This window comes from Lithobates pipiens, unplaced genomic scaffold, assembly GCF_037356315.1.
Source record: "Lithobates pipiens isolate NorthernLeopardFrog02 unplaced genomic scaffold, aLitPip1_a1.2 Scaffold_10, whole genome shotgun sequence".
Lineage (NCBI taxonomy): Eukaryota > Metazoa > Chordata > Amphibia > Anura > Ranidae > Lithobates > Lithobates pipiens.
The window spans coordinates 81,777,171-81,803,281 of record NW_027507686.1 but is presented as its reverse complement, the minus strand read 5'-3'; the positions used below and the strand labels follow the sequence as shown (position 1 = coordinate 81,803,281).

The 26,111-nt window shown below is 42.7% G+C and overlaps 1 protein-coding gene across 3 annotated transcripts in view; it reads right to left on the bottom strand.

Moving 5' to 3' along the window:
• Positions 1–310: 310 nt before the first annotated feature.
• LOC143933399 (uncharacterized) overlaps positions 311–26,111 on the bottom strand; it is a 40,949-nt gene continuing 15,148 nt past the window's right edge. For all 3 annotated transcript variants that reach the window (XM_077456301.1, XM_077456292.1, XM_077456283.1), the window contains 7 exons: positions 25,060–25,248; positions 22,839–22,928; positions 20,490–20,579; positions 20,243–20,365; positions 18,221–18,352; positions 1,584–1,700; positions 311–1,481 (listed from right to left, as the gene is read on the bottom strand). In XM_077456301.1, the coding sequence (XP_077312427.1) occupies positions 1,356–1,481; positions 1,584–1,700; positions 18,221–18,352; positions 20,243–20,365; positions 20,490–20,579; positions 22,839–22,928; positions 25,060–25,248 (867 nt within the window). In that variant the 3' untranslated portion in view covers positions 311–1,355. The remainder of the gene's footprint in view (positions 1,482–1,583; positions 1,701–18,220; positions 18,353–20,242; positions 20,366–20,489; positions 20,580–22,838; positions 22,929–25,059; positions 25,249–26,111) is intronic.

Here is a 26,111-nt window from a genome sequence, read left to right as displayed (position 1 = left end):
CAGCAGCTACACAGGCATGGTTTAAGTGCAATGGGGGTTATTTACGAAAGGCAAATCCACTTTGCACTGCAAGTGCACTTGGAAGTGCAGTCGCTGTAAATCTAAGGGGTAGATCTGAAATGAAGGGAAGCTCTGCTGATTTTATCATCCAATCATAGGCAAACTAAAATGCTGTTTTTTATTGTCCTTGCATGTCCCCCTTGGATCTACAGCGACTTTACTTCCAAGTGCACTTGCAGTGCAAAGTGGATTTTCCTTTAGTAAATAATCCCCAATGTTTGTAGTGCTACAAAAGTACACATAACACAAATCACAAAACAGTTTTTTATTCTGAAAAAAGATTAACACTTTCAGCTGAAGTTAAACTTCTACATTGTTTATCCATCCATTATAGATTTTACCAAAGTGTTCTTCACATGGAAAAGTGCTTTTCTTGGTGCATTATGTAAAACGTATACATAATGGAAATCAAATACCTCGCTTTGCTTTTTCATCATGGCTGATGAGGATTATGATTAATATTGGAAACTTTAGTCACCTATCCAACTTTCGTGACATTTGTAATTACAATGAAGCTGGTTTATGGCAGGGAACATCTTTCCCAATTGCACTACAAGTGAGGTAGATACAGTCAGAATAAAAGTTAAAGATTTACATTTCTGCAAAATAACAAAAGTCAGATGCTAATTCTGAGAATATGGCATAAAATACTTACATTGCATAGAGGATTTAGGGCGAGATAAGGGGTTTCTTGATTTAAAGACCTTATTTAAAGCAGCAATGCAGATTCTTACAGTGGTCTTTTGACAAAATGGTAACTGTGAACAGCTACTACTGGTAACATAAACTACATCTAACAGTTACAAATCACACAGCCTTTCTTGACAACATTTCTGTTTTCAACCCTTAAAAAGATAAGTAGCCTGGATCTCATTCACATCAGCAGCATTGAATGTAATCTTTTAAGCCAAGACTAGGTTGGTTTATGTCACAGCGATAACTGATGCATATGGTAGACATTCTCATAAATGAGAATCCTTTTAGACTAAAGGCTTAGGGTGAAATGCTTCAATTTTTTTAAATTTTACCTTGCAAATAGCATTAAGTTTTCGTAAATTACAGTTATACTTTCCAATTATAACTGAAACCACGCCCATATCACCATGAGATATGTTGTCATTTATGCTATGTATGCCTTTTATACAATGCCTATAAAGTTTTATAGAAACACTGGAGTAAACATACATAAGAAAAAGGCACAGAAATCAATCCATGTCATTAATTTTAGAAAAACCATGTAAACATAGAAACAAATTCCTATTCAAATATCCAAAATGACGAATTAAAGAGAAGATTTATGGAACAATCTCCGGAGGTTTCTCGGCATAGAACAAACCCCAGCGCTGATCTCCTAAACTGCAGCGATTAAGTTTTTCCTTCCAACCATCAATGATGTAGTTGTAATCCTCTTCAGAAAAACTCTGCAAAAGAATAAAAGAGAGATAAAAAAATTCAGCCGCTTTGGATTGCCTGCGAAATAGTGAATACGTTTATTTCTAGGGTTTTAGTCCATTTTATTATACCTCTATGAATTCTTTCTTGATTTCCTGTGTCCTTGCAAGTTCTTTATTCAGAACTTGTACAAACTGTTCAGTCCGATCCTGAGCTTGAACTTTTACAAATCCAACCTTCTCTAGGAACTGTAGGGAGAAAAAGAATTCAAAATGTAAAGATCTTGATTTATCTGTGCCATACTGTTACTTTAAAGCATTACCAACTTGCCAAAAGCAGAACCGTTATCACGAAAAAAATTGTGTTTCACCACTTCAGCCCCGGAAGGATTTACCCACTTCCTGACCAGGCCACTTTTTGTGATCCGGCACTGCGTCACTTTAACTGACAACTGTGTGGTCGTGTGAAGCTGTACCCAAACAAAATCAATATCCTTTTTTTCCCACAAATAGAGCTTTCTTATGGTGGTATTTGACCACCTCTATGTTTTTTACTTTTCTCGCTATAAACAAAAAAAGAGCGACAATTTTGAAAAAAAACACAAAGGGGGTTATTTACAAAAGGCAAATCCACTTTGCACTGAAAGTGCACTTAGAAGTGCAGTCACTCTAGGGGAAGCTCTGCTGATTTTATCATCCAATCGTGTGCAAGCTAAAATGCTGTTTTTATTTTCCCTGCATGTCCCCCTCGGTTCTACAGCGACTTTACTTCCAAGTGCACTTTCAGTGCAAAGTAGACTTACCTTTAGTAAATAACCCCCAATATTTTTTACTTTCTGCTATAATAAATATCCCCCAAAAAATTCTTCATCAGTTTAGGCCAATATGTATTCTTCTACATATTATTGTTTTAAAAAAATGGCAATAAGTGAATATTGATTTGTTAGAGCAAAAGTTATATCTTCTACAAAATAGGGGATAGATTAATAGCATTTTTATAATTATTTTTTTCTTACTAGTAATGGCGGGGATCTGCATTTTTTAGCAGGACTGCAACATTGCGGCAGATAGATCGGACACTTTTGACACTTTTTTGGGACCAGTGACATTTATACAGCGATCAGAGCTAAAAAATAGCCACTGATTACTGTGTAAATGTCACTGGCAGGGAAGGGGTTAACAGGGGGCAATCAGAGGGTTAAATGTGTTCCCTCAAGTGTGTTTCTAACTGTGGGGGGATGGGACTGACTGGAGGAGGAGACCGATTGCTGTTCCTAAGCATTAGGAACAACAGATCTGTCTCCTCACCCCTGACAGAATGGAGATCTGTCTGTTTATATTGGAAGACCTCTGTTCTGTCTCTGTCAGGAGCGACCTCTGGTGCCCGGTGGACATCGTGGCCACCGGGAACGCACAGTAGCTCCTACGTCATGCGCTAGGCATGCACGCGCCCACTATACCCCTTAAATCGCCTGCTGTACAGCTACTCCGATTTGCGTAGAGGAGCCAACCTGCCGCTGTCAAATGACGGTGGCTGCTCGGCATATTGGTTTAAGTGTTTGTTACCCCAACATTTCATATTCCTGGTATGCGCCTGCTGTACCATGTAGTTGTATGAGAAAGTATCCTGTTCTCTTTGTATTGCTTCCTTTGTGTAAAATCCCTGGTGTTCCTGCCAATCCCTCTGCTTTCCTATTAAAAACTGACCACACTAAGCAGGAGATAACATAGTGGTTGGTTCTCTAGCTGTGCTGGGAACTCAGCTTGCTCTCCTCCAATGATTAGACTTGTCCTGACATGCCCCCGCTGCACAGCCATTCACTGGGAAAATCAGTGTGCTGTTGCTTCTCCTCCCCCAGCTCTTATGCAGTGGATAACAGAGGAAATGTGATCACTTATAAAAAAAATGGGGAAAAAAGGTATTTACGATTTTTTTTTTAATATCTATACCCAAATATTTTGCCTTTCATTTCTATTTTAAACTGAAGAGGTCAGGGGTAGGCAACTTCTTTGTCGGCACTCGACTCCCTCCCCCTTCAGAAGAGCAGCGCAGGGAAGTGTCAGGGATACACTAATGCATTCCAGACTCAGAATTCCCCACGCTGCACCGAGAGGGAGGCACTGTGCCCCCACATATTGTAAAAGATGGGAAACATTTGGTTCTATAACTTTTCTGTAGCTGCGATCCTCAGCTTATGTGATGGGGAAGAGATTGGGTGCAGTTCTGCTGGGGGGGGGGGGGGTCCCTGTGTTCAGGAGGAGGAGAACTGTCATTGGCCACTGCTACAGCCAATCACAGTCCTGCTAGCCCCGCCCACCATCTGGAGGAAGATGACTCACTTGGTTGCCACTACCAATCTCAGAAATAAGGTATTTCACTGTGACTGAGAAAACCCCAATCAGGTGACAGGTTGTGGAATTACTGTTGAGCTTCTGGGAACTTTGTTGAAATTATTCCTGAACCTTTGCGTCACTAACCACTGAACCCCTGCACTCTGTGTTCCTTTAAGCCATGGCCAGTATTCAGCGCAATGAAAATCACACCCAACTTTTTACTGAGGCGCAGAGCGCTGCACTTTTTCTCAGCTGCGGGGGCCCAACTTATGATCCTGCACACAGAAAATGCCCCTGACCTGAGCTCATCATTGCGCATCCATTTCAAATGCTTGTATGTGACATCACATACATCCCGTGGGCTGGATGCGAGAGGTGGATCAGCAGGATGATTGGTAGATGTGTCTCATCTCTGCTTCCTTTCACCTCTCTGCATATCACACATATTATAGATGAGAAGAGGGTACAGCGGTGAGGAAAATGAGCAGGAGAGGTTCAGAGGTGGGACAGAAGAGCAGGAGGGTACAGTGGTAGGGTATATGTGCAGGGAGGTACAGTGGTGGAAGAGATGAGAAGGGGGTTCAGTAGTGGGACAGATGTGCAGGGGGGTTCAGTGTTGGGCCAGATGAGAAGGGGGTTAGAGTGATGGGACAGATGAAAAGGGGGTTAAGTGGCGGGACAGAAAAAGGGGGGTAGAGCAGTGGGGAAGATGTGAAATGAGGTGTCTTGGTGGGACAGATGAGCAGGGGGTTACAGTGGTGGGGCAGAAGAGCAGGGGGAACAGAGGTGGGGCCAAAGAGCAGGGGGGTACAGAGGTGAGAGATGTGCAGGGGGGTAAAGTGGTGGGGCAGATGAGCAGGGAGTTACAGTGGTGAGGCAGATGAGCAGGGGGTTATAGTAGTGGGACAGATGAGCGCGGGGGTTCAGTGTTGAGCTAGATGAGAAAATGCTCCAGCGGTGGGACAGAAGAGCAGGGGGGTACAGCGATGGGGCAGATGTGAAAGGAGGTGCATTCGTGGGACAGATGAGCAGGTGGTTACCGTGATTGGCAAGAAGAGCAGGGGGGTACAGAGGTTGGGCAGATGTACAGGGAGGTACAGTGGTGTGGGCAGATGTGCAGAGGAGAAGGGAGGTACACCGGTGGGACAGATGACCAGGGGGTAACAGCAGTGCAGCAGAAGAGCAGGGGGAACAGATGTGCAGCAGGTACAGTGGTGGGGCAGATGAGAAAGGGGGTTACAGTGGCGGGGCAGATGAGCAGATAAGTTCAGTGTTGGGACAGATGGGAAGATGGTTCAGCAGTGAGACAGAGGAGCATTGGGGTACGGCGGTGGAGCAGATGTGCAGGGAGGTACAGTGGTGGGGCAAATGAGAAAGAGGGAACACTGGTGGGGCAGATGAGAAAGGGGGTTACAGTGGTGGGACAGAAGAGCAGGGTGGTACAGTGGTGGGGCAGATGTACAGGGGTTTACAGTGGTGGGACAGATGAGCAAGGGGGTACAGTGGTGGGGCAGATGAGCAGGGTAATACAGTGGTGGGGCAGATGTGCAGGGTATTACAGTGGTGGGGCAGATGTGCAGGGTATTACAGTGGTGGGGCAGATGTGCAGGGTATTACAGTGGTGGGGCAGATGTGCAGGGGGTTACAGTGGTGGGGCAGATGAGAAAGGGGGTACATTGGTGGGGCAGATTAACAGGGGTTTACAGTGGTCGGACAGAAGAGCAGGGTGATAGAGTGGTGGGGCAGATGCACAGGGGGGAACAGAGGTTGGAGCAGATGTGCAGGGTACTACAGTGGTGCAGCAGATGTGCAGGTGGTTTTAGTGGCGAGACAGAAGAGCATGGGGGTACAGAGGTGGGGCAGATGTGCAGAGTGTTAATATCTCACTACTACTCAAGTAGTTTACAGCATTTACTTTATAAAAAATCCTTTTCGAGATTGAGAATGTGAAGTTTAATTTTTCTTGTTATAAAATCAGCACGCTCAATTTCTTTTGTGCTCAAAAGGTTGCCTACCCCTGGAATAGGTTGTTTTACAAGGTGATTGTTTACAACTGAATAACTGTATGGGTTGATACAGCATATGCAATGTTAATATTCAGCGTATTTATTATTTTTTATATTTCTATGTTTAGGATTTTGCAAATTTACATACAGAGCAAGCACTACAGCATAAGTGACAGAACTTGGGAAAAACTTTGAGCCGTCACACTTGAGTGTAGCGTAGAAACATAAAAGAGTGACAACAGAAAAAATAGCAACTGGTCAATCAAGCCTGCCCCTTCTTCTATTTATTTTTCTATCTATTTTTATATTAGTATACTGTACGTCTATGTTTGTCCCAAGCATATTTGAAACTGTTTACTGTTGACTGATTCTCCACCTCTGCTGGAAATCTATTCCAAGTATCAACTACTCTTTCAGTAAAATAATACTTTCTAAGATTAGTTTTGAGATTTACTCCTTCTAGTTTAAGGTCCCCGTGTTCTTAGCTTCATAATGAAAATATTGCCTTCCGTTCACACTTTTGATGTATTGAAAGGTTGAAACATCTGGTGGCTACAAGTGATTACTAATATCGGGCTTGAAATGAGTTCACTGCATTGGGTTTTGATTGTGTGAAGGTGGATGGATTAATTGGAAGGCAACTTTAAATCGAATTAAGAATATTAAACTTTCATTATTTGAAGTCTCTAAAGTTTGAATATTGGGACATTTGAACAATTGTAAGAGGGTTAGCGCTGGCATTTATACTTGTTTGAAGTTCAACCATCACTAGACAATCCTATTATGCTTTCCAGGCCATCAAACCAGCATATTTAAGATGTACTCCCAGGGTTTTTTTTATTAAAGGCAAATCCACTTTGTACTACAAGTGCACTTGGAAGTGCAGTCACTGCAAATCTGAGGGGTACATGTAAGGAAAATAAAAAACAGCACTGTAGCTTGCACATGATCGGATGATAAAATCAGCAGAGCTTCCCCTCATTTCAGATCTTCGCTCACAGATCTACACCGCGTGCACTTTCAGGGCACTTGTAGTGCAAAGTGGATTTTCCTTTAGTAAATCAACCCCCAGTTTCGCTGTATTCTATTTGTGTAATGCAACACATGCACTCCTCCCCCCGTTCTTGACTGTTGTATCCCTTCTTCTATTTATTTAAAAATTGATCAATTCAAATTGAACAAAAAAACATTAATTTATATTTTCATACACTGATAAACCATAATTTTATGATCACCAACAGGTTAAATGAATAGCATTGATTATCTCTTTAACCACTTTCAGACCGGACCATTTTGCTGGTAAATGACCAGAGGTCTTTTTACAATTTGACACTGCGCTGCTTTAACTGGTAATTGCGCGGTCATGCAATGTTGTACCCAAACAAAATTTGCGTCCTTTTCTTCCCACAAATAGAGCTTTCTTTTGATGGTATTTGATTGCCTCTGCGATTTTTATTTTTTGCGATATAAATGTAAAAAGACCGCAAATTTTGAAAAAAAATGATATTTTCTACTTTTTGTTATTAGAAAAATCCAATAAACTCAATTTTAGTCATACATTTAGGCCAAAATGTATTCAGCCACATGTCTTTGGTAAAAAAAAAGTCAATAATTGTATATTTATTGGTTTGCGCAAAAGTTGTCACATCTACAAACTAAGGTACGTTTTCTGGAATTTACGCAGCTTTTAGTTTACGACTGCCTATCTCATTTCTTGAGGTGCTAAAATGGCAGGGCAGTACAAAACCCCCCCAAATGACCCCATTTTGGAAAGTAGACCCCCTAAGGAAATTGATAAGAGGCATGTTGAGCCCATTGAATATTTTATTTTTTTGCCTCAAGCGATTGAATAATGACAAAAAAATATATATTTTTTTTTTTTTACACAAAGTTGTCACTAAATGATATATTGCTCACACATGCTATGGGCGTATGTGAAATGACACCCCAAAATAAATTCTGCTGCTTCTCCTGAGTACGGGGATACCACATATGTGGGACTTTTTGGGAGCCTAGTCGCGTACGGGGCCCCGAAAACCAAGCACCGCCTTCAGGCTTTCTAAGGGCGTAAATTTTTGAGTTCACTTCTCACTACCTATTACAGTTTTGAAGGCCATAAAATGCCAAGATGGCACAAAACCGCCACAAATGACCCCATTTTAGAAAGTAGACACCCCAAGCTATTTGCTGAGAGGCATGTTGAGTCCATGGAATATTTTATATTTTGCCACAAGTTGCGGGAAAATTACAAACTTTTTTTTTTTTTTTTTTTTTTCACAAAGTTGTCACTAAATGATATATTGCTCACGCATGCCATGGGCATATGTGAAATGACACCCCAAAATAAATTCTGCTGCTTCTCCTGAGTACGGGGATACCACATATGTGGGACTTTTTGGGAGCCTAGCCGCGTACGGGGCCCCGAAAACCAAGCACCGCCTTCAGGCTTTCTAAGGGCGTTACAGTTTTGAAGGCCATAAAATGCCAAGATGGCACAAACCCCCCCCAAATGACCCCATTTTGGAAAGTAGACACCCCTAAATTTAGGGGTACACTAGTGAGACTAGGTAATAAATGGCGGGTGCCCTGAAACTATAAAAAAATAACTAACCAACCAGCGTCACCTGTAACAGTTATATGGTGATCACTGGTGAAAGGGTTAACTAGGGGGCAATTAGGGGGCTTTATGCGGTAGTATATGGGGGTCCCTGGCGCTATAAAAAGCTGCAGCGAACCTAAATACCTACCTGCCTAACTAGCGTCACCGGTGACACTAATACAGCGATCAGAAAAACGATCGCTTATTAGGCTGGGTTCACACTGGAGCGATGCGGGAACGCCACGAATGCGCGGCGGGTTCCCGCATCGCATGCCTCCCGGCGGCAGTTCACACTGCCCTATGCGAACTGCTGGGAGTGTCAGTGAAATGTTACTGACACCCCCAGATCAGTTCGCATATCGCAGTGCGATCTGCAAACTCGGATCGCATGGTGTGAACACCCATGCGATCCGATTCTGCTGCGGGCCAAAAAAAGGGTCCCGTGCGAATTTGCGGCGGGTGCGGCGAATGGCTGAACTCGAATCGCACAGAGATCGGATGTGATTTGCACTGCAGTGCGGTGCGAATCACATCCGTTCTCATAAACCACTGCAATGTGAACCCAGCCTTAGTGACACTGGCGACGGGGGGTGATCACGGGGTTAAACCTTTATTGGGGGGGTTAGGGGGTACCTTAGAACTAAAGGGGGCTAACCCTAACTGCCCTAACAGTTATTAGTCACAAATGACACCCGCCGGATGATCAGGGGGTTAAACCTTTATTAGGTAATAAATGGCGGGTGCCCTGAAACTATAAAAAAATAACTAACCAACCAGCGTCACCTGTAACAGTTATATGGTGATCACTGGTGAAAGGGTTAACTAGGGGGCAATCAGGGGGCTTTATGCGGTAGTATATGGGGGTCCCTGGCGCTATAAAAAGCTGCGGCGAACCTAAATACCTACCTGCCTAACTAGCGTCACCTGTGACACTAATACGGCGATCAGAAAAATGATCGCTTATTAGGCTGGGTTCACACTGGAGCGATGCGGAAACGCCGCGAATCCGCGGCGGGTTCCCGCATCGCATGCCTCCCGGCGGCAGTTCACACTGCCCTATGCGAACTGCTGGGAGTGTCAGTGAAATGTTAATGACACCCCCAGATCAGTTCGCATATCGCAGTGCGATCTGCAAACTCGGATCGCATGGTGTGAACACCCATGCGATCCGATTCTGCTGCGGGCCAAAAAAAGGGTCCCGTGCGAATTTGCGGCGGGTGTGGCGGGTGCGGCGAATGGCTGAACTCGAATGGCACAGAGATCGGATGTGATTTGCACTGCAGTGCGGTGCGAATCACATTCGTTCTCATAAACCGCTGCAATGTGAACCCAGCCTTAGTGACACTGGCGACGGGGGGTGATCACGGGGTTAAACCTTTATTGGGGGGGTTAGGGGGGTACATTAGAACTAAAGGGGGCTAACCCTAACTGCCCTAACAGTTATTACAGTCACAAATGACACCAATGCAAAAAAAAAAAAAAAAAATGACATTGGTGTCACTGTGACTGGGGGGCAGGGGTAATTGGGGGGGTGATCGGGGGGTAAAGGGGGGGTGTGAGTGTGCCTGGCATGTTCTACTGTGTGTGTAGAGTGTTGGTGCAACTCACCGATCCGCTCTCCTCCGTGTCGGAACGAAAAATACCGACACGGAGGAGAGAATACATCACTTCCTCTCCTGTGTTTACATTACAGGAGAGGAAGTGATGTCACCGGGGATTTCTATTCGTCGGGAGCGATCGCGAGGGGGTGGCCATGAATGAATGGCCGCCCCCTCGTCCCGGATCGCTCCCGGACGAAAACCGACCGCCGCAGGCACCGGGCGGGGGCCCGATCGGGCCCCCGACCCGCGGGAGGCAAGGGACGTACATGTATGTCCTTATGCCTGCCCGTGCCATTGTACCGACGTACATCGGCGTGCGGCGGTCGGCAACTGGTTAAAATGTCATCTGAAAACCAGTGGTATATACAGGTGATACTCGAAAAATTTGAAAATCGTGTAAAAGTTAATTTATTTCACTAATGCAACTTAAAAGGTGCAACTAATATATGAGATAGACTAATTATATGCAAAGCAAGATAGTTCTAGCCGTGATTTGTCATAATTGTGATGATTATGGCTTACAGCTCTTGAAAACCTCAAATCCACAATCTCAGAAAATTAGAGCATTACATGCAATCAATAAAACAAAGATTGTACATAGAACAATATCGGGCCTCGGAAAAGTATAAGCATGCATATGTACTCAGTACTTGGTTTTGGCCCCTTTTACAGCAATTACTGCCTAAATGAGGCATGGCATGGAAGCTATCAGCCTGTGGCACTGCTGGGGTGTTATGGAAGACCAGGATGCTTCAATAGCGGCCTTCTGCTCTTCTGCATTGTTTGGTCTCATGTCTCTCATCTTTCTCTTGGCAATGCCCCATAGATTCTCTATGGGGTTCAGGTCAGGTGAGTTTGCTGGCCAATCAAGCACAGTAATCCCACAGTCATTGAACCAGGTTTTGGTGCTTTTGGCAGTGTGGGCAGGTGCCAAGTCCTGCTGGAAAATGAAGCCAGCTTCCCAATAGAACTGTGGAAGGAAGCATGAAGTGTTCCAAAATCTCTTGGTAGAGGGCTGCATTGACCCTGGACTTAATGAAGCACAGTGGACCAACACCAGCAGATGACATGGCTCCCCAAATCAACACAGACTGGAAACTTCACACTGGACTTCAAGCATCTTGCAGTGTGTGCCTCTCCATTCTTCCTCCATACTGTGGGTCCTTGGTTTCCAAATGAGACGCAAAATTTGCTCTCATCATAAAAGAGGACTTTTGACCACTTAGCAACAGACCAGGTCTGTTTTTCTTTAGCCCAGGTAAGACGCTTCTGACATTGGTTTGTTGTTCAGGAGGGGCTTGACTAGTGGAATACGACATTTGAAGCCCATGTCCAGGATCCGTCTGTGTGTGGTGGCTCTTGATGGATTGACTCCAGCCTCAGTCCACTCCTTGTGAAAGTCCCCGACACTTTTGAATGGCCTTTTCCTGACAATCCTCTCCAGGTTGCGGGCATCCCTGCTGCTTGTGCACCTTTTTCTTCCACACCTTTCCCTTCCATATAACTTTCTATTAACCTCCCTGGCGGTACGATTATTTGGGATTTTAGGTGCTAAAAGCGGTACAATTATTTTGCATGGAAATTTGGCGTTTTATAATGTAGTCCTGTAATTCTTAGGAATATCTCACTTAAATCTGTCCAAACCAGAGTCTAGCAGACATCCCGGGTATGATAAAGTTTGAAAAATGAAATCATAAATTATAATATAATAAATAACTATAAATAATTATACCAAATAATAATATAACAATAATACAAATTATTCAATAATGTAATCAAATCAAAAACGCTGAAATTTGCTCAGCTGCAGAATTGTCACTGTCATTACTTTTCAGTATTTGATGACGGATCTCCCCACAAATCGCTATCGCTCAATTCTGCGAGTGATTCCAATTTATTATCGCTGTTTTCCAGCTGGTCTAAAATCATTTTTGATGTAAAGGGACAGTTTTGGTTGCTATGGACAATCTCCAGTTTCCAGGCATAAAGAACAGTTTTTATATTATAAAACTACATGCAGGACACTGGGCTTGAATTTGGCGCCGTCCTCCGTCCCCGTGTGTCGCAATGCTCGCAGGGAACGGAGATCGGCTCCGTGATGAATCGAGCGGAGGACGAGCCGCTCGTACAGCGGGGGGACATCGCTGGATCCAAGATAGAAGGTAAGTAAACCTCTCCCTGCATACAGCGATGCGGTCCCGAGTCTGGCTCGGGGTTACCGCTTTTGGTGTAAAATTTCCACCCCGAGCCAGACTCGGGAATACTGCCAGGGGGGTTAATATGCTTTGATACAGCATTTTGGGAACATCCAACTTCTTTTGCAATTACCTTTTGAGGCTTTCTCTCCTTATGGAGGGTGTCAATGATGGTTTTCTGCACAACTGTCAGGTCAGCAGTCTTTCCCATGATTATGATTCCTACTGAACCAGACTGAGAGACCATTTAAAGGCTCAGGAACCCTTTGTAGGTGTTACGGCTTAATTAGCTGATTAGAGTGGGACACTTTGAGCCTAGAATATTGCACCTTTTCACAATATTCTAATTTTCTGAGATTGTGGATTTGGGGTTTTCATGAGCTGTAAACCATAATCATCACAATTATGACAAATCAGGGCTTGAACTATCTTGCTTTGCATGTAATGTGTTTATCTGATATATTAGTTTCACTTTTTAAGTTGCATTAGTGAAATAAATGAACTTTTGCACAATATTCAAATTTTTCGAGTATCATCTGTATTAGGAAGCAAGTAAACATGTTATCCCTGAAGTTGATGTTTTAATAGCAGATAAAATGGGCATTGTAGTTTGTTGTGTATGGGACTGCATAGCCGCAGACTGGTCAGGGTGTTCATGCTGACCCATGTCCACAGCCAAAAACATCTCCATAGGACACATGCGCATCAGAATTGGATCACAGAGCAATGGAAGAAGGAGGCCCCGTGAATCATATTTTCTGGTGCTGGGTGCGTCACTTACCTGGGGAAGAGATTGCACTAGAATGCATTATGGGAAGAATTCAAAGCAGCAGATGCAGTGTGATGCTTTGGGCAATGTTCTGCTGGGAAACTTTGGGTCCTGCCATTCATGCAGATGTTACTTTAACACGTACCACCTACCTAAATATTGTTGCTGACCAAGTACACCCCCTTTATGAAAACAGTATTTCCTGATGACAGTGTCCTCTTTCAGAAGAGTAACACACAGCAAAAAATATTCAAGAATGGTTCAAGGGAACACAACTATGAGTTTGTGGAATTGACTTGGTCCCCAAATTCTCCAGATCTCAATCCAATCAAGCATCTGTGTAATGTGCTGGAAAAACAAATCTGATCCATGGAGGCCCCCACCTTGGAACTTACAGGACTTAAAGGTTCTGCTACTGATAGCTTGGTGCCAGATACCACAGCATACCTTCAGAGGTCTAGTGCCATCCATGCCTCATCAGGTCAGGGCTGTTTTGGCAGAAAAATGTGCTGTATAGTGGCACCTACTAAATATTAGGTGGGTGGTCATGAAGTCATGGCTGATCAGTGTATGTTTGAATGGAAAATAACCAACATGCTGAAAATAATTCTTATTAACATCTCTTATTTTATAAGAATAAGTCACGAAGACAAATTCTATAGAAAATAGAAAAGCAATCCAGTTATCTATTCAAACAAAGGCTATTGTATCAAATATATAAAAAATAAAATAAAAATAAAAAACAAGTGCTTGTTTTTCATAGAATACATAAGCTATGAACCAGTAACAAATATGGAGAGCTAATATCTTGGGAAAATAAGACACTGATCATATTAACCCCCCTGACGGTATTCCCAAGTGTGGCTCGGGGTGAGATTTTTGTACCATTAGCGGTAACCCCGAGCCACACTCGGGATTGCATCGCTGGATCCAGAGAGACATAGCTTACCTTGTCTCTGCGCTCCCGCGATGTATCCCCGCTGTGTACGGCGTTCGGATCTTCCGCCCGATGCGCTGTGTGACCTGGCTTCCGTTCCCTGCGAGCGTAGCGACGCAGGGAGGTGGAACCAGCGCCAAATTCAAAAAGTATAAAGCACAAACACACTGATACATTGTAATCCTATTGGATTACATTACTAAATAAAAGAAAACTGACCTTAGCTTGCCCCCATTGCTTTATCCAGTGCCCCTGCCTGCAGTTTTACTATACTTTGTGTCTGTAAACTGCAGAGCGACCATGGCATCAAAAAAGCGCGCCTCTACCTCCAAAGTGGCATACGACCTGTTTGAAAACAGCGACAGCGATGCAGAATCCCTTGCAGAAGTGAGTGATAGCGATTCGTGGGGAAGTTCGTCGTCAGGCACGGAAAGCGATTTTAGTGACGATCCTGCGACTTTGCCAAGTGATGTGCGGACTTGGTGCTCGCTTGACTGCGGTGCGGAGCACGCAGCGCCCCCAAGATTTCCATTTACTGGAACACCTGGTATCAAAGTGGATGTGGATGACAACCCATTGGCATATCTCCAACTATTTTTTACCGATGAGGTTATCGAAAAAATTGTTATGGAGACAAATAGGTACCACGAACAACAAGCTGCTACGCATCAGAGGTTTGCAAGGAGCAGAAAGTGGGAACCTGTAACCAAGGAGGACATCTGGAAGTTTCTGGGCCTCATAATTCTACAGGGAGTGGTTGGTAAACCCCTGCAGAAGTGGTACTGGACCACTAACAAATTGCTCGCAACTCCTTTTTTTGGCACCGTCATGTCGGAGTACAGATTTTCACTTATAATGAAATATCTTCACTTTGAAAATAATGAGGAATTCGACGAGACTTCTCATCCAGCACCAAAACTAAAAAAGATTTGGGGGCTTTACCAGATGATTCAGAAAAATTTCCAGAAAACCTATATACCCGACAGAGACATCAGTATCGACGAAAGTCTGATGGCCTATAAAGGAAGACTCAGCTGGATACAGTTTATTGCGTCCAAGAGGGCACGTTTTGGAATCAAATCATTCATGCTCTGTGAATCCAGCACTGGGTACATATGGAATTCCATACTTTACACCGGGAAAGGAACCAAGTTCAAGGAGACATTCAGTAACTATGGACTGGCAACCGCTTCCGTGCTCACTCTAATTGAACCGCTGCTGAATCAGGGCTACTGTGTAACCACAGACAATTTTTACAGTTCTCCAGAACTCTATGAGTTCCTTTTGCAGCATAAAACAGACGCATACGGGACCGTTAGAGCTAACCGGCGTGACTTGCCACCAACCTTTGCCAATAAAAAGCTCAAGGCAGGAGAAATAGTTGCCTGGCAAAAAGGAAAAATGATGGCACTGAGATGGCGCGACAAAAAAGACGTGTGCCTAATGAGTACCATTCACAACACCTCTACTGTCATGGTACACACAAAAGGTGGAAAAGACATCATGAAGCCCCAAGTCGTGATGGACTACAACCATACTATGGGAGGTGTTGACCGTGCTGACCAGGCCATGACTTTTTACCCAGCCATGAGGAAGCAACAGAAAAAATATTATAAAAAAATCTTCAGGCACCTTCTGGAGCAGTGCCTGTGGAATGCTTTCATTCTTCTAAAAAAAAATAGTGACAAGCCTGTTGTTCATGCGGACTTTGTGTGGAAAGTTGCCGAACTTATTTTCCTCAGGCACCAAACACCAACGTCTGTAAACAGATCTGCCCGTCGTGCTGCTGGCGTTGTGAACCCGGAACGCTTGACTGGTCGGCACTTTATGGACCACGTTCCACCAACAGAAAAGAAAGCAGCACCCACAAGGATGTGTGTCGTTTGCTGCTCTAAGCGTGACGACACTGGAAGGAAAATTCGAAAAGAAACAAGGTTCTACTGTCCTGACTGTGATGTTGGACTTTGTGCTGTACCATGTTTTAAAATTTTCCATACCAGAGACGTTTACTGAAGCAATATGACTACCAATATTGCACCCTTGTTTGACAAAAAAAAAGTCAGTGTTTTTGCTTATATTATTTACTAAAATTTATTGAATAAAATGTATGATTATTATATTATTTTGTATTATTTACAGTTATTTATTATATTATAATTTATGATTTTGTGTTTCAAACTTTATCATACCCGGGATGTCTACTAGACTGGTTTAAACAGATTTCAGTGAGTTATTCCTAAGAATTGCAGGCTTACAATATAAAACGCCAAATTTCCATTCAAAATAATGGTACCGCTTTCAGCACCTAAAATCCGAAATAATCATACCGCCAGGGAGGTTAAAGAAGGAGCACTTCCCTGCACAATAGTCAACAAAATGCATGCTCCTTCATGGAATTGTACAATATAATATTCAGTTACATTTATTATCTGAGCTATTAGGAAACGTGACAACAGCAATTCTACAGGAAGGTAAGTAGTTCCTATTTTACCTGTGTGGGAAAGTCACCCAGTAGTCTGAATGTCTAGGATTTGTAGCCCTCAACTCTCATTGAATTGAACAAAGTAAATTCAATAATGCCTAAGGCACAGATTTCCGGAAAGAAAATCGCTTGATTCCCCCAATCAGCACAGTGAGTGTCGATAGGGGAATCTCTCTCGAGGAGCTATTTTGTTCTCACCCCCACCAGGAGAACACAGTAATTATTGATACATTGCCTTGAAAAAGTATTCATACCCCTTGAAATTCCAAATTTTGTCATGTTACAACCAAAAATGTAAATGTATTTTATTGGGGTTTTATGTAATAGACCAACACGAAGTGGCACATAATTGTGAAGGGAAAGGAAAACAATAAATGGTTTTCAAAATGTTTTACAAATAAATATGTGAAAAGTGTGGCGTGTATTTGTATTCAGCCCCCCTGAGTCAGTAATTTGTAGAACCATCTTTTGCTAAAAGTCTTTTTGAGGATGTCTCTACCATCCAGAGAGTGAAATTGTTGCCTGTTCTTCTTTCCAAAATAGCTCAAGCTCTGTCAGAATGAAGAGCATCTGTGAACAGCAATTTTCAAGTCTTTCCACAGATTCTAAATTGGATTTAAGTCTGGATTTTGACTGGGCCATTCTAACACTGTAGGTGAACCTCCTCCCCAGTCCCAAGTCTTTTGCAGACTCTAACCGTTTTTCTTCTAAGATTTTCCTCTATTTGGCTCCATCCATCATCCTATCAACTCTGACCAGCTTCCTTCCCTGTCCCTGCTGAAGTAAATTATCCCCACAACATGATGCTGCCACCAGCATGTTTCACGGTGGGGATGATGTGTTCAGGGCGATGTGCAGTGTTCGTTTTTTACCACACATAGTGTTTTGCTTTTAGGCCAAAAAAAGTAAAAAAAGACACCAGCGCACTTTCTTCCACAAGTTTACTGTGTCCCCCACATGGCTTTTCACAAACTGCAAACGGGACTTCTTATACCGATCTTTCAACAATGGCTTTCTTCTTGCCATTCTTCCATAAAGGCCAGATCTGTGGAGTGCACAACTAATAGTTGTTCTGTGGACAACGGAGTTACCATGGGCCTCTTAGCTGCTTCTCTGATTAATCTTCTCCTTGTCCAGCCTGTCAGTTTAGGTGGAGGGCCATGTCTTGGTAGGTTTGCAGTTGTGCCATACTCTTTCAATTTTTGGTTGATGGATTGACCAGTGCTCTGTGAGATGTTTCAAAGCTTGGGATATTTTTTATACCCTAGCCCTGCTTTAAACTTCTCCACAACTTTACCCCTCACCTGTCTGGTGTGTTCCTCAGCCTTCATGATGCTATTTGTTCAATAAGGTTCTCTAACAAACCTCTGAAGGCTTCACTGAACAGTTGTATTTATACTGAGATTAAGTTACACACAAGTAGACTCTATTAACTAATTAGGTGAATTCTGAAGGGAATAGGTTCCACTAGATTTTAGTTAGGGGTACCAGAGTAAAGGGGGCTGAATACAAATGCACGCTACATTTTTCACATTATTTGATTATACAGTTATTTGTTCGTAAAAAAAAATGTAAAACCATTTATCATTTCTCCTCCACTTCACAATTATGTGCCACTTTGTGTTGGTCTATCACATTTATGTTTTTGGTTGAAACATGACAAAATGTGGAAAATTTGAAGGAGCGTGAATACTTTTTCAAGGCACTTTATAGCCGCTGGCAATAATGTTGCTAGGATGGATCTAAATGGGTACATTGAGCCTGCCCATAGATGGTTGAAATATATTTGAAATATCTATGGCCGACTTAAGAAGCCTTGGCGTTAATGAGGCAACAAACACAATACCTGTCCATACTCTTCAGGTGTGTACAGAACATATCCTCTCTGCTTCACATACTCCTGAAATACAGGGGACCAGGGCTGTTCTCCACAACAATAATCTGTGATCAGGAGTTTTCCTCCAGGTTTTAGCCAGGACTGGAAGAGAAAGGGACAGAATAACTGATTAAAGTGTATGTCTTAAAGAGGAAAAAAACATACCACATTTTTTATGTTTTATACCTTTTTCACATGCTGCGAGCACAGAAAAATGACAGTTCACATGCCAGAAATATATTCTGCTCTTACCTTCCTCTTTAAAGACTTTGAAGAGACACCACATGGTGTCAGCCCTGCCTACTTAGTTTCTGATGGATTACAAAAAACACAAACCTCTCCTTATCTCCCCCCTCTAAATCTCTGTAAACCCCTCCTTGTGTACAGGCAGAGAGCACAGGAAGTAATCAACTTGCAAGATTTAAGGCAAAATCAACTGGAATTTTTGCACATATTAAGTAAATATAACAAAACATTTTCATTGGTATAGTCAGAAAGGGAGCAAATTAGAAAAAAACAAGGGTTTACATACACTTTAAAGCGGGAGTCCGCCGGGACTCCGCGTTTTTTTTTTTTTTAAAGCCAGCAGCTACAAATACTGCAGCTGCTGACTTTTAAAATAGTGACACTTACCTGTCCAGCGCGCCCGCGATGTCGGCACCCGAAGCCGATCTCTAGATCGTCTCTCGGGTCCTGCCGCCGCCATCTTGGGTATGGGAATCAGGAAATGGAGCCTTTCGGCTTCATTTCCCGGTTCCCTACTGGGCATGCGCGAGCCGCGCTGCGCAATAAGGACGGTCCCCGCTGCCTCTGGGATCTGTGTGTTTCCCAGCAGGCAGCGGGGCACTTGCGGAAAGGGGCGTAATCTACGCCCCTTTCCGCAGAGAGCTATCCTGGAAGTGGGTGCAGATACCTGTACTGTACAGGTATCTGCACCCCCCTCCCCCTTGAAAGGTGCCAATTGTGGCGCCGGAGGGGGGGAGGGTTCCGATGAGCGGAAGGTCCACTTTAGGGTGGACCTCCGCTTTAAGAAAAGAAGGCAAATGCTGCAATCTTCAGAGAGAAAATCACCAGTGTATCTTTAGACACCATTTAATAGTCCAAACATTTAAGAGTGTATGCTTAGGGCAACCACTATAGTTTTGTTCTGATTTTTTCCTTCTGAGTTTCATGAATTAGCCCATAAATTCACCTATTCACCTCCATAACATCTCTGAAATTCGCCCCTTTTTAACAAATGAAACCACCAAGCTCCTCATTCACTCCCTTGTTATCTCTCGTTTTGACTATTGCAACTCCCTTCTCATTGGCCTGCCTCTCCATAGGCTATCCCCTCTTCCGTCTATCATGAATGGTGCTGCCAGACTTATCCACCTTACTAACCACTCAGTGTCTTCCAACCCTCTCCTCCAATCCCTACACTGGCTCCCAATCACCCAGCGAATTAAATTCAAGATACTAACCACAACACACAAAGCCATTCACAACTCTGCCCCAAGCTACATCACCAATCTTGTCTCCAAATATCACTCAAATCGTCCTCTCCCCTCTTCTCAAGACCTCCTACTCTCAGGTTCTCTCGTCTCTTCCTCCCATGCTCGTTTCCAGGATTTCTCCAGAGCCTCTCCCATCCTCTGGCACAACCAACCTCAACCTGTCCGGCTATCTCTTACTCTTGCTACCCTCAGGCGATCCCTGAAAACTCATCTCTTCAGGAAAGCCTATCACATCTCCAACTAATCTTTTACCACTTTCATCAGCTCATTGCCCACAGTTACAACCTTGTGTACCACCTGCCCCACCCTATTAGATTGTAAACTCTTCTGAGCAGGGCCCTCTTAATCCTCTTAATCTTAATTTTATTGTATTATAACTGTATTGTCTACCTTTTATTTTATCGCCGTGTAAACTGTTGGCGCTATATAAATCCCGTATTATAATGATAATAATAATAAATGTGGAGTATACAGTAGAATCAGTAAACTGACTTACATAGAATCTCTTGAAGAGGGCTTCCTTGTCATTGATGTGCAGGATGGTGTCTCTGCTGTACACCACATCGAATGTTGCATCTGGAAAGATCCGTCGTGTGGCATCTCCAATTTCAAACTGTACCTATGGAAGAAGAAATGACATCTGATTAACCAACGAAAAAGAAAGCAAAATCATGAGAGAAATAATCAGTTCATGAAAAATATACCAAATAAAGCCCCTAAACAGATTCCAATACATCACTCACCAGAGGAATCTTCTCGTTTATGGCTCTCTCCATGGCAATTTCTACCATGTTGGACGACAGGTCCATCCCTAGGACTTCCACCCCATACGTCTTTGTAGAGATAAAAAAAATATATCAAAAACCCAGCCAAAGAATAATACAGATTAGCTTTATGTATAGGGTATTTCAAATGATTAAAATCTACAGAATAAGGAAATTGAACTTTTATACTCTATAACCCTTGTACTGCCACCGACCTAGAAACTACGTTGGTGGCTTTGGGGATTTTTACACACTCTCGTTGGCTGCAGTTTGGGTAAATCTGACAAGCCGTCTGGATTGTGGTCTCCTTGAGGGTAGGGACCGATGTGAGTGGGAAATGTACAAGGATAGGGACAAGGATAGGGACAATTGTAGATACTCACTCAGATACTCACTCAGGTTGAACTGGATGGACTGGTGTCTTTATTCAACCTTACTAACTATAAATGTATTTTATTGTTTTTTTTTTGTGATAGGCCAACCCAAAGTGGCACATAATTGTGAAGTGGAAGAAAAATGATAAATGGTTTTCAATGTTTTTTACACATAAATATCTGAAAAGTGTGGCGTTTATTTGTATTCAGCCCCCTTTACTCCGATACCCCTAACTAAAATCTAGTGGAAGCAATTGCCTTCAGAAGTCACCTAATTAGTAAATAGAGTCCTCTTGTGGGTAATTTAATCTCAGTATAAATACAGCTGTTCTGTGAAGTCCTCAGATGTTTGTTAGAGAACCTTCGTGAACAAACAACATCAGGAAGGCCAAGGAACACACCACACAGGTAAGGGATAAAGTTGTGGTAAAGTTTTAGGCTGACATCTGCGAACCGCTGCGGGTATCTTTGTAAAGTTAATGACACCCCCAAATCGGTTCGCAGATCGCAGTACGAACTGTGAAATGGTACAGAAATTGGATTGCATAAGTGTGAACACCCATGCAATCCAATTCCAGTGCAGACCAAAGAAAAGGTCCTGCACCATTTTGGTGCAAATGCAATGCAATTTCAGCCATACAGTTTGCATGGCTGAATTTGCATCGCAAATCGCATGTGCACAGCAATGTGATGCAAATCACATAGGATGTCTGTGATCGCACCAGTGTGAACCCAGCCTAAGGCTGGGTTAGGCTATAGAAAAGTATTGCAAGCTTTTAACATCATACAGAGCACTGTTTAATCCATTATCTGAAAATGGAAAGGGTATAGCACAACTGCAAACCTACCAAGATATGGTCGTCCACCTAAACTGACAGGCCGGGCAAGGAGAGCATTATTCAGAGAAGCAGCCAAAAGGCCCATGATAAGTCTGGAGGAGCTGCAAAGATCCACAGCTCAGGTGGGAGAATCTGTCCACAGCACAACTATTAGTCGCCCACTTTTGGAAGAGTGGCAAGAAGAAAGCTATTGTTGAAAGAAAGCCATAACAAGTCCCATTTGCAGTTTGCAAGAAGCCATGTGGGGGACACAACAAACAAATGTAAGAAGGTGCTCTGGTATGAGGAGATCAAAATGTAACTTTTTGGCCTAAAAGCAAAACGCTGTGTGGCGGAAAACTAACACAGCACATCACCCTGAACACAGTCTACCCATCATGAAACATGGTGGTAGCAGCATCAAATTGTGAGGATGCCTTTCTGCAGCAGGGACAGGGAAGCTGGTCAGAGTTGATGGGAAGATGGATGGAGCCAAATACAGGGCAATCTTAGAAGAAAACCTGTTATAGTCTGCAAAAGACTTGAGACTGGGTCGGAGGTTCACCTTCCAGCAGGACAACAACCCTAAACATACAGCGAGAGCTACACTGGAATGATTTAGATCAAAGCATATTCATGTGTTAGAATGGCCCAGTCAAAGTCCAGACCTAAATCCAATTTAGAATCTGTGGAAAGACTTGAAAATTGCTGTTCACAGACCCTCTCCATCCAATCTGACAGAGCTTGAGCTATTTTGAAAAGAAGAATGGGCAAAAATCTCACTCTCTAGATGTGCAAAGCTGGTAGAGACATCCCCAAAAAGACTTTCAGCTGTAATTGCAGCAAAAAAGTGGTTCTACAAAGTATTGACTCGGGGGGCTGAATATGAAAATGCATGCCACACAAAATTTGAAAAACATTTATCATTTTCTGTCCACTTCGCAATTATTTACCACTTTCTATTGGCCTATTGCATAAAATCCTAATAAAATACTTTTACGTTTTTGGTTGCAACATGACAAAATTTGGAACATTTCAAGGGGTATGAATACTTTTTCAAGGCACTGTGGGTGAAAAAAAGCAACAAAAGCAGGTAAGTTGTGTGCCCTGTATGAATGTCAAGATTAAAATTATACCTTGGCCATGTAGAAGTCTCCTCCACCGATGCCACAACCAACATCAATGACCTGCTGACCAGGAACAAGATTCAGCATGGAAATAAATTCCTACAAGAAGAGAGAATTAAAAGTATGTACCATGAATAAAATATTTCAATGGAACTGAAACTTAATCCAAAAAGCTGCACCACCCCCACGCTTTTTTCTGAAGAATAGTCTAAACCAGGGATATGCAATTAGCGGACCTCCAGCTGTTTTAAAACTACAACTCCCATCATGCCTCTGGGTGTCATGCTTGTGCTGTCAGAGTCTTGCTATGCCTCATGGGACTTGTAGTTCTGTAACAGCTGGAGGTCCACTAAATGCATATCCCTGGTCTAAACTGTATCAGCTTTGGGAATCCAAAGACGAACACGATCAAAATATGGTGAGAGGACTCAGCTGTTGCACCAGGAATTTAAAAGCACAATTGTCGGCACTGCAGATGCATCTATCCATGCTATTTAGCAGAAGGGGGGCAGAATCAGGGGCTGAATGGGAGAAATCTTACCTGTGCATAATCAACATTAGGACTTTTAACATTGGTAAGTATTATTAGATGTTAAATTAAAATCAGTAGCCGCAGCCTGTATAAAATATAGTTTACATGAAAAACTAGGCAGTGGGTAAAGCTGGCCAAAGGCGGATTGAAATTCAGAAGGATTCATCAGAAACCGGCTGAATTTTGATTTATCTCTGGGCAGGCTGGTTGTACTAAATTTTTTCTATCAATCGACTTCTGTAAAACCAGCCTGTGTTTTTTTTTTCATTCGATCACTGCCAGTGGCTATAGTGGCCAGTAGTGATCATTATTTTCTGAAGGCAGGAAAACTTCCCGCTGTTAGAATACAATAGCACCGTCGGAGGGATTCCTCCATCAACACCGACTGTGTAGATGGTGGAACTTATGGAATTTCTTTCCTTCAACCACAGGATGGAGGAAAGAAAATTGCATAATGTATGGCCTGTCCGAATCAGTCTACTCATGTGTATAATTAAACAATGGGTTCCCGGGTCCACACAGGGGGTCTAGAGCCTCAGCATGGAGCACAGGATTCAACATATCCTGTATCAAGATATAGACAGACATCAGGTCTCTGATTGATGAACTCCAAGTACAATATAATAGACCTGTGATTAGAGGAAAAAATAAATAACAGGGAGAGTACACGCAGATTGTTCTGTGCCAGACAGATAGTTAGGGCAGCCTTTCTCAAACTTTTCAACACAGAGGAACCCTTGAAATAGTTCTCCGGTCTCGGGGAACCCCTGCTAAAAACTAGAAATCTACAACTCATGATACATTAGTGTGATGGTCAGTAAGACGAATGGTCCTTACACTTGTGGTCATTGGGAAGAATTACCTCCTTACAGATAGTTAAAAAAGATCAATGGTGTCAGTGGGAACTTATCTGAGAGGCAGAAATTGCCCAATGCTGAAGGAACCCCTAGCAACCTATGGAGGAACCCTGGTTGAGAATCACTGTTGTAGGGTATCACTTGAGGGAGACTGGATTGAGCTTAGAAGAGCTGAGACTGATAATTCTTTATGTTGGCCATGTGGGCTGTTATTTGGACACTGGAACTGGGAACTTGTAGTCTTGTATTGGCTGTGTGCAGCTATCGGGACACTGGAATCCTTGGGATGTGGTGCTACCTTGACATGAGTGTAATTAATCCTCCTGGCAACCCTGGATTCCTATTTTGTGAGTTGTTGGAACTTTGACCCATTCTTTTTGTATTTGTTAACATCATTTTGGTTTCATCTACCCTACTGGATACTAAAACAGGTTTCACACTATGAGTTCTTTTCATTCAATCCAGCAAGCTAAACATACAGAGCGCCGTACTAACACAAGCGATGTTAGTGTAGCAATCTCCCCATGGAACTATTGTGTTCTAGCAGGGAGAATGCTCCCCGCCAGAACACACTGATCAGCACTGGCATCCATTGGCAATCAGATGTTGCTTTTCCAGCATGCCCGTTTAACTTTGGCTTCTGTCAGACAGGGAGCTAACACAAACCCTGTGTGATCCACCTCTATTTGCTCTCTAGCCTTGCTCCTTGTTCATCACAGGCGTTATTTCATGAAACCTACCTTTAAATGGTGGTCTGTATTCTGTAATAAACACACGTTTCAGTGTTTCCGACTTAAAAAAATCTATTCCTAATGCCTTCAAAATTTTAACCAGGCCTCACCTTAGTGGTTTCCAGCCCTCCAGTGCTCACAAAGCCATCCCCAAATATCTTCTCATATCTGAGGATTCCTTTTCGAGAATACTGCTTGTTATCCAGGAACTGCTGAAATGTCACATAACCCTGGTGACCATCGCGTTCACGAGGGACCTTCTGCAGTAGCCAGCACACCTGGTTTTGGTTCTTCTTTATCTGTGAACACAGAATGGGGCATATATAAAACATAGATGCAGCACTTGGAAAGAAAAAAAAAAGACATTAAAAGGGTAGGAAAACGATATGGGTGGTGTGTGTATAGAGGAGTGTTCTTCAAGAAACATGCCAAACAGTTTAAACAAAATAATGCATTACGATTAGTGACAAATGTGTATGAGAAGAGGACTCCAACAATAGACATGTTATTGGCAGACAAGTCCTTACATGTCCTGCAGTACACAATGGGAATCATTTATCAAAATGAGTACAATGAACACCAAGGTGTTCTTCACTGCACCCAATCAGACTTTGGCTTTCAGTTTTCTGTATTCTAAGAAAGAAAATGAAAGCAAATAAATGGCAGGTCTACTCTACAGCACTGTTTGTGTGTTTCTGGAATGAGGAAATGGAACATAAAAGAGACTCGAATTAACCAATTCAGCTACGGAAGGTTTTATCCCCTTCATGACCAGGCCATTTTTTGCTATTTATTTCTTTGGTGGTATTTGATCCCCACTGTGGTTTGTATTTTTTATTATATCAGCAAAAAAACACAGAAAATTTAGAAAAAAAAAAACTATCTTTTTTTACTTTCTGCTATAAAACATATCCAATAAAAGAAAAATCAAAAATCAAATTTATCCATAAATCTTGGCCAGAATGTATTCTGTTACATGTCTTTGGTAAAAAAAAATCCCAATAAGTGTATATTGATTGATTTGCGTGTCTACAAACTATGGTATATATATATTTATGGTCAAAGCCCTATGGCCGATACGGATATGAACAAATAGACTTTACCATAAGATTAACAACATGAAATGGACCTGAAGTGTGCCCTGGTCTGATGGTCGGTATAC